Below are 9,644 nucleotides of genomic sequence, written 5' to 3' on the forward strand. Positions count from 1 at the left end.
TTGAATGGTAGCGGCTGACTCAAGTGACCTGGCAAGTTCACCCGTCGTGTCATAGGTTGAGAATAGCTCAACCCGTAACTAAGCCGCACTACCGGGTCACGAGTTGAGAACAACTCAACCCATAACTGGCTCGCACTACAGTGCTGGCTGGGTATGGGTTGATGGCTCAGCCCGCTGGGTCAGTTGACCAGCGGGTTCGGCCGGGCCCGTGCGCCCTCCTCCCCTCCCCCCTAACTCTTTCAACTTTCTCCGCATTGAATTATTATAAACTTTTTTTTTTAATATGTATCTAATTTAAAATAAGGAAAATTAATTATAACTCTTTTAACTTTCAAAATATCCCAGTTAAACCCTCTGAAATTTGTATTTACCACATAATCCCTCTTTTTTTGACAGTTTACTTTTCATTTGATACAGTTTACGCCGTCAGTTTATTTTATCTTACAACATGTATTTTCCGCTTAAAATTATGAGTTTCACCCTTAAGATTTTCAGTTTTCGCTTAAGATTATGAATTTCCTCTTAAAATTATGCGTTTTCGCTCAAAAAAACTTAGAGGCAATCATGTTAACATCAGTTACCTTTATGTTAACATCAACCACTTTTATATAAGAAAGGTCTGAAAAGTAATCTATTAAAAAAAAATCTTCTGAGAATACTCAAAATCATGTTTTTTTTAATACCTTAATTTAAATGTTTTTTTTGTGAATACCTTAATTAAAAGATACCATTTATTTATTATCCATTTAAAATAAACACAAAATATGGGTAAACATAATTGCAGACATTAATAAAACACTAGCTAATTGAAAAAAAAATATTGAAGAAAAAAAAATAGAGAAGAGAGATAGAGATAAACTAATAGATAAATAATGACAACACAGTGTGAACGAATTGTACTGAATTCGGGAAGGGTGATTTGGTGTGTTTGGATTTTTAAAAATTTTCTGAACTAATTTTTGTAAGTCAGTAACATTATGTATAACCCACACAAGTTGTTGGAAATGGAAGTTTTCTCGAAAAGCTAATTGGAACAGAAAACATCCCGTATAACTGATTCAATGTATATTTTTAGTTGTCACGTATTGGATCATTTATTTGTCACATTAAAAATTTTATACCATATTAAATAATTCTTTTCAAATTTATCTTTTAATTTAATATACTTATACAATTTTCATTAAATCTCAATCAACTAAACATTAAATTGTATATTAGAGTTTTAAATAAAAATAATTTTAAATAATAATATTTTTTTTTTATAAATATAGATAATCAACTACATTTCACTAATTTTTTTTAATTAGTATTACTTAGGTAAAATTGACAACTAAGGAACCAATGAATATATACGGAGTGAGATTATTTTCTTAATTTCTCGCAATTTGATGAAAGGTGATAAATGAATAAACCGGGGGGTAATATGCAAAAACCTCACTACCAACAAACCCCAACTCTTCGTTCCTTCTCTCTTCCTTCAAACCCTCGTCAATGGCGATGGTGGCGGCTACGACGGCGGCGGCAGCGGCGAAACCATTCCTCTCTCCGGTGAGATCCCAGTCCTCATACCTCCCCTTCCTCTCTCTCTCCTACACCCTCAAGTCTTCATCCCACTGCTCCACTTTCCCCATCCTCCGATCCTCTATCCGTCCCCAGCCCAATTCCAAACCCTTCGCCATATCCGCCTCCTCTTCGACCTCGACCTCCATCACCACCTTCCACGGCCCCTGCTTCGTCGTCGGCGACAACATCGACACCGACCAGATCATCCCCGCCGAGCACCTCACCCTCGTGCCCTCCAAACCCGATGAGTACCGCAAGCTCGGAACCCTAGCCCTAATCGGGCTCCCTTCCTCCCTCTACCCCACCCCCTTCGTCCCCCCTGACTCCCCTTCCACCCACTACCCCATCATCATCGCCGGCGCCAACTTCGGCTGCGGCTCCTCCCGCGAGCACGCCCCCGTTGCTCTCGGCGCCGCCGGAGCCCACGCCGTTGTTGCAGAGTCCTACGCGCGGATTTTCTTCCGTAATTCCGTTGCCACCGGCGAGATCTACCCGCTGGAGACGGAGACCGTGGGGTTGTATCGTGAGTGCACCACCGGCGACGTGGTCACCGTGGATCTCGCCGGCAGCCGGTTGATCAATCACACCACCGGAAAGGAGTACAAGCTGAAGCCGATCGGCGATGCAGGGCCCGTCATCGAGGCTGGAGGGATCTTCGCGTACGTGAGGAAAACGGGCATGATTGCTTCATCTCCATCATCCGCATAAAATTTGAAGGTAAAAAAAACCCTAATTTTCTCCAATCTCTACTTTACAAAACCCTAAATTTACTACTATTAATTTATGAATTTGGGTTCAGTTTCATTTGTTAATCCATTTTGTTTTTTTCAATCAATTCCAAACTCTTTCTTAATGTTTCAATTTTCAAAGCCATATATATATATTACTTCTCTGTTTTCATTCATTGTTGTTCTGTGGAAACCTTGTATGACCTTTTGTTTTACAATTTGTTTCAATTGATTAGTTCTCTTGATCTATTCTTATTGCAGTAGAATGTTTGGGCCATGAATTTTATGAGATTTGCTTTTTCTTTAATGGTACCAAGCATGATCCATTTTTTGCATGTGTTCTTTCTCTTAATCCAGTTCCAAACTCTTTGCTGATGTTTCAGATTTCTAATGCATGTGTTACTGATCTATTTACATTGTGGTGCTGCAAGGCATCAATTCTCTTAACTTCATCCTTGTAAACAAATAAACAATAAGCCTTTTGTGTATTCAGTTAACCATTTGATTTCAAATGTTTTTTTGTCATTAATCTTTCGTTTAAACCACTACCAGTTCTAAGATAGAGTTATTGTTTATAATGCCCTCAAATAAAAACATGTTTATTCTGAACCTGAATTGAAGAAATGTTAGTTATATTGGTCCTCTGGCTACTGTGGCACTAGATGTGTGGTGTGTCAAGACTAACTAATCCATTTATGTTGGTGGCCAAAACGAATATAATTTAACATGCGAGACCAAATCGAATAATTAGTCCACTCCAGCCCTTTTGGTTCTTTAGATCTTGTTTTTTTTATGATTCTGCAGTTTTTAGTGGTAGAAAATATGATCTGTGGTAATTTTTTAAACAGGGTTATGTTTTAAATGGTTGTTCTTATGATTTTGTATCAGCTTGCTTATGATGTCTCAAATTTAAATGATTCATTAGGAGCATTAAAGGAAACTGAAAACTTATTGCCTTAGAAATCCATGAAAAACCCTAACATTTGCCTGCTTTACCAATTCTGGTGCCCATATTATTATGCATGGTTCATAACACCAACATTAGATGTGAATTCCCCTGCATTTGAATTTCTAGTTTGGACTAGCTGTTTCACATGTCAGTGTTCTAACGGCTAATAGTTTATGTTCTCCATTGTCCAGGTTCTTTGCAGTCCTAACATTGCACAACAGTGAACATAGAGGAGACTGGTTTCCTCTGACTATTGTTACTTTGGATTTACTATCAATCAAAATGAACTAGTGTTGCTAGTTATGTATGAACTAGATGAAGCTCTTATTATTTGTCTGATATGTGGCTGGAAGGATTTATTTGTGATAAAATTGTTAATTGTTGAAATTATGGTGGTTTATTAAAAGCGCCTTGAGGTGAATTTATTGAGAAAATTGTTGCAATTTAAAGTAAAATTGACAAGTCTAAACCTTTTGCACTTAGATGGTTCCATCTTAGATAGAGTGCGGTGGTGTTTCTTGAACATCACAAGACAACAAGTCAACAACTGAGATATCTGTCATATGAGAAGGTCTCCTTTGTATATTCATGCATTGAAGAGTCAGTTTCAATCCTAATTAAACTTCATCTGCTTAATCCACATGAGATTGAGGTGGTAGTGTATATTTGTTTATCTTTCAGTGTAGACAATCTAATTTGATTGGACTTTGGTGGGATACACACAATGCACATATATTTGGTGTATTTGAATAACCCTTTCCAAATGGAATATAATTATAAGAAAACTACTTGCAGTTCCACGACACTAGACCTTCTTGAGCATAAGAAACAACATGGATATCATATATTTATGATTTATCAATCCTTTTGTTTATACCCAAGGTCTATTTAGGGTTTATTGTTCCAAACTTGCTAACGCCTATGCAGTAGGCACACACTACCTATCTGTCGCTTGACTTATATGCTCTCTTATCCATTGAGAAAATTAATATAATCACTGGTTGATGTAGTATCACATTGACATGTTTAGTGAGTAATTATTATTAATTTATAGGCTTTGAGATCATTGACTTGTCTTCATGCTTCAAGTCTTTGTCTCCTCTTTATGGTCCATGTAGCCCTTTTCATTTTTTTTTTCTTTTTAATGTTTTTCTGCTGTTTAAGATTCTTGCTTGTTTGTAGGCTAAAGCAGTGACAGTCATAATGATTTATGTTGGTTTCTTTTATTTAGTATGAGAGGGATGATGGAAATGGCTTCATTAAACAAGATTAGATTCCTTTTTATCAAGTATGAGAGTACATTGACCTCCATGCGTGACAATCTTACTCATGGATCTTTTGACTATACATGTTAAGTGCTCTTAACGGAACAATCATGATTTGAAAACAGAATTAATATCAAGCTCCCAATTATCATCACTAAACATTAAAATGCAAATTTGTATAAATGATGAAATGTGCTTAAATTCAATAACAAAAAGTGAATATAGAAAATTCTAAAACTAGTGATTTCTTCTTCAATGACAGCATGAGCATAAAAATAATAGTTCTTGAGAGTTCGAAAATGAAACTAAATCTTAGGTAATCATCAATAGTGACAAATAAGTAATTGAGTGGTAATTTCGATATACACTAAAAAGAATTATATAAACTCTCATTTTTACCGCATTCAAAAAAATATATAAGTAATTAAAGTCACATCCAATAAAATATATAAATAATTTAATTCAATAAGAAAACAAATTAAGCGTAAACCTTCATAATTTGTTTAAGTTATTTTGATTTATTTCAATTTTTTATTTATTACAATTATTATTAAATTTATGATTTTTAAAATTAATTTTAAAAAAAAATATATGGTTTGAGGTTTTTTTTTTTCAATTGTTTTTAATAACACTTCAACAGTGTGATGGTTAAAGTGTTAGAGGGCTTTGCAATCATTCTAAGTTCAAATCCCACAAGCTACCTTCAAAACTAAGTTTATTTTTAAAAAAATAAAAATATTCTAAGTTTTAAATAATTGCCGGATTGGGCGGGCCGGATCTGAGTCACCTTTAGGTGGCCCTTGACTTGTTGAGTCAGCGCGGCCCATAGGTCAATACTGTACATTAGGCAAGTTACGGATTGGCCACAAACCGACTCGTACCCAATGAGCTCGATTAACTGGCCCATGCCCATGTCTAACGAGGGTGTATGCTTAGTATTAAAAGTAATAGTCTCTAAATATAAAGAAAATAATAATAAAAGGTTTTTTTTTTTATAGATTATTTTAATTTTAAATTTAATTAAAATATCATAAAAGAAGTAAAGTGCATGTAGTTGTATTGTTCAAATGATAAATATATAATTTAATTAATAAAATAAACATGTGTTGTGTAATAGAATGAATATTTATATAGAGAGTTTGTGAATTAATTGTATAAATGCTTATTTTGAACCGTTAATTATATAAATTTATTTGTTTGTTTTGATTCGTATTAAATTATTAATAATAAAGGTTAGTCCAAGGCATAGCTTGTTATCAGTTAGGCTATCAGTATTTCATTTTGAATTGATTTAGAACCCATAGTTATTAATAAACGGATGTATTAAAATTTAAAAAAATTGTTTATTATTATTATTATTATTATTTTTGACGATATATACATTTCTTCTTTTATTTTGATCCTTTTACTCTATTCGGAAGTTATTTAATTTAATTTTAATTAACAAGTCTTTTGAATACATATATTTTTGCATGGGGCATCAATATTGTTTGAAGAACATCCCATATTACCAATGTAAATGACTAGGTGTTGATCTTGATAAAAAAACATATGTTTAATTGGAAGAATATTTTATTAAAAATAAAAAAGGAAGTAGGGTGAGAGAAAGGGACAACATACCTTTGTACCTTTAATACACAAATAATTTCGATAATGAACTAATGATAAATATATTTTTTAATTATAAGATATTTTGAATATCATTGTTGATATCAAATATTATACTTAAATATTCAAATTAAAAATCTTATTTTAATTATCATTAGTTTTAATCTCAATCAGAGAAGTCAGAAGTGTCATTACAACTTAATTACTATAATTTTGAATTAAAAAAATAATTAAATTAATTAAATTAAATCTCCACCAAGAGTAAAAGTATATTTCACTTTAATTTTTATAATTACAGATATGTATTAAATAATTTACTTTAATTATTAATTAAATTAGCTATTATATTTAAATTGATAATTCTTGTTTTATTAAATATTCATCATAGCAAAAGTGCATATTTCTATTATACCACTATTTATACTGCATTAGATCCAAACATGGGACATACATTATTAGTGGGAATAATTGCCATTCCAACAATATCCATCAATCCATCCAAATGCCCCTTAAAAAAAAAAAAAAAAAGAAATTTATATTCATACATTATTTGAAAGTATTTTAAACTAATTTTGAAGAATACTTACTCCCAATAATATATTTTGCATTGCTATCACCAACATTTCATGAAGAGCAACCAATGCATAATGTATGTAGTTATGACCAAACATTTTAACCACAATTCTATCTATACACAAGGATAATTGGACTTAAATTTGAGAGAAAACTAAATTTTTTTTATCAAATATATAATTTTGAATTAATATGTTGGAGGAAACCAAAATTTTGACATATAAAACATTTTGATCTTTGTAATGCTTGTTTAAACAGTAATAATTTGGCATGATTTATCTTGCCTGCGTACTGCAGCTAATATAAGATAGCTCAGTATGCGATCAATGCAATGATGAACCTACACAGCAGCATTTTATTTGCCAATACATGCAGCCTTGTATGTCAGCCTCTAGAGAGCTGATATTACAGAACAGGATAGATAGATGTACCTTGCACAACAATCAAGTGACAAAACTCAGCTCACACCATTTATTTTTTATTGTTTTACAAGATATGTGGTTAAACATCTAAAAAAGATGGGTATATACAAATCCGAATAGAGCAAATGGAAACAAAGCCTGTGCACATGTTGAAGCTGTTGGGATCATCCACACATAGTTACTACTCACACGAAAATGCAAATACCAGAAGACCACTTGTGAAGAATTTGACCTCAGCATACGCAATTTGCACAAAGTTTAATTGCCGTACAGGTCCTTGTAATTGTGTACTTTTCACCCTTTTAGTTCTTGTAATACTTTTAGATACATTTAAGTTCTCATATTTGATTGAGTTGGGACTTTCTAATCTGCGGCGTAGATGGCGTTAATTTTATCATTTCTTTTGCGCCGACGTGATTTTTTTTATTATGAAGTTGGGGAATTAAAAAGTCTCAAATCAATCAAATATGAGGAATTAATTGCACCTAACGGCGAATGTGACTTTTTATTACAAAATAGGGGGACTAAAAAGTCCCAACTTGATCAAATGTAAAGACTTAATTGTACCTAACAACAAATATTTAAACGGCGAAGTTAACGTCATCTACGCCTCGAACTAGAAAGTCCCAACTCGATCAAATATGATGACTTAATTGTACCAAAAAAATATTATAAGGACTAAAAAGGCAGAAAATACAAATTAACAGGGACCCGTACATCAATTATACCTTTGCACAAACTAGAATTTCTAGATATACTGTTTGCTATTTCAAGAAATGGCTGGCGGATCCGAAAGGAAAATGATTCTTATCATTCACTTGGTACATTAAAAGGCTAGTAACAAATCAACTTTTGTCATATCAAGCCAGAAATAAAAACACAGTAATCCTTTATTTCTGAGGCATATACATGACTGTACATCTCTGTAGACTAGAATGACAGCACAAGATAGGTGCACCTTGTACGAGATAGTGCTATGTGGGAAAATAAAAAGGTAAGAAAAGACTAAAAACAAAGAAGAAAATTCAAAGCAACTTACAGCAAGTCCATCATTCCTTTCACATTTTGTTAGCATTGAAATATGTGGATGCTTGAGAAAAAGCTGGCATGCCAAGACCCAAGAGAAGAAAACACAGGCAGATGATAGTTAGAGGAAGTATTATAATTTATACAGTACAAATATAATACCATGTTATCACAAAGGCATGGTGTTAACCTGCCTCTACAGCAAATTCTCTCATCAAAACAAAAAAGAAAAAGTTTTAACACTAAACAAAGTGGGACCGTAGTTTGAAACACATTAAGATTGCCCTCTCCAATCTCCCATCTTGACAAATAAAATGTCATGAGATCACATCATACACCTTTTTTTTTGCTTTTGTCTCTTCACACTTTATTAAAGAAATAAATTCACAATATCCACCACTTTTTTCATGGATCAACATTAATTCTGTTTTCAAATCATGATTGTTCCGTTAAGAGCACTTAACATGTATAGTCAAAAGATCCATGAGTAAGATTGTCACGCATGGAGGTCAATGTCTTACACTCTTACTCTCATACTTGATAAAAAGGAATCTAATCTTGTTTAATGAAGCCATTTCCATCATCCCTCTCATACTAAATAAAAGAAACCAACATAAATCATTATGACTGTCACTGCTTTAGCCTACAAACAAGCAAGAATCTTAAACAGCAGAAAAAAACATTAAAAAAGATGAAAAGGGCTACATGGACCATAAAAGAGGAGACAAAAGACTTGAAGCATGAAGACAAGTCAATGATCTCAAAGCCTATAAATTAATAATAATTACTCACTAAACATGTCAATGTGATACTACATCAACCAGTGATTATATTAATTTTCTCAATGGATAAGAGAGCATATAAGTCAAGCGACAGATAGGTAGTGTGTGCCTACTGCATAGGCGTTAGCAAGTTTGGAACAATAAACCTAAATAGACCTTGGGTATAAACAAAAGGATTGATAAATCATAAATATATGATATCCATGTTGTTTCTTATGCTCAAGAAGGTCTAGTGTCGTGGAACTGCAAGTAGTTTTTCTTATAATTATATTCCATTTGGAAAGGGTTATTCAAATACACCAAATATATGTGCATTGTGTGTATCCCACCAAAAGTCCAATCAAATTAGATTGTCTACACTTGAAAGATAAACAAATATACACTACCACCTCAATCTCATGTGGATTAAGCGGATGAAGTTTAATTAGGATTGAAACTGACTCTTCAATGCATGAATATACAAAGGAGACCTTCTCATATGACAGATATCTCAGTTGTTGACTTGTTGTCTTGTGATGTTCAAGAAACACCACCTGCACTCTATCTAAGATGGAACCATCCAAGTGCAAAAGGTTTAGACTTGTCAATTTTTACTTTAAATTGCAACAATTTTTCTCAATAAATTCACCTCAAAGCGCTTTTAATAAACCACCATAATTTTCAACAATTAACAATTTTATCACAAATAAATCCTTCCAGACACATATCAGACAAATAATAAGGCTTCA

At 32.9% G+C, this 9,644-nt stretch overlaps 1 protein-coding gene across 1 annotated transcript; it reads left to right on the plus strand.

Moving 5' to 3' along the window:
- The first annotated feature begins 1,427 nt into the window (after window positions 1–1,427).
- On the plus strand, window positions 1,428–3,674 carry LOC120275870 (3-isopropylmalate dehydratase small subunit 1-like). Its single transcript, XM_039282591.1, has 2 exons — window positions 1,428–2,280; window positions 3,432–3,674. Exon 1 carries the CDS (start codon window positions 1,492–1,494, stop codon window positions 2,269–2,271), a length of 780 nt encoding a protein of 259 aa, XP_039138525.1. The 5' UTR covers window positions 1,428–1,491; the 3' UTR covers window positions 2,272–2,280; window positions 3,432–3,674.
- The last annotated feature ends 5,970 nt before the right edge of the window (window positions 3,675–9,644 follow it).

The sequence above is a fragment of the Dioscorea cayenensis genome, chromosome 14 (assembly GCF_009730915.1).
Source record: "Dioscorea cayenensis subsp. rotundata cultivar TDr96_F1 chromosome 14, TDr96_F1_v2_PseudoChromosome.rev07_lg8_w22 25.fasta, whole genome shotgun sequence".
Lineage (NCBI taxonomy): Eukaryota > Viridiplantae > Streptophyta > Magnoliopsida > Dioscoreales > Dioscoreaceae > Dioscorea > Dioscorea cayenensis.

Excerpts from the sequence above, each read along its gene's own strand:
- LOC120275870 (XM_039282591.1), top strand. The coding sequence starts at position 1,492 with ATGGCGATGGTGGCGGCTACGACGGCGGCGGCAGCGGCGAAACCATTC.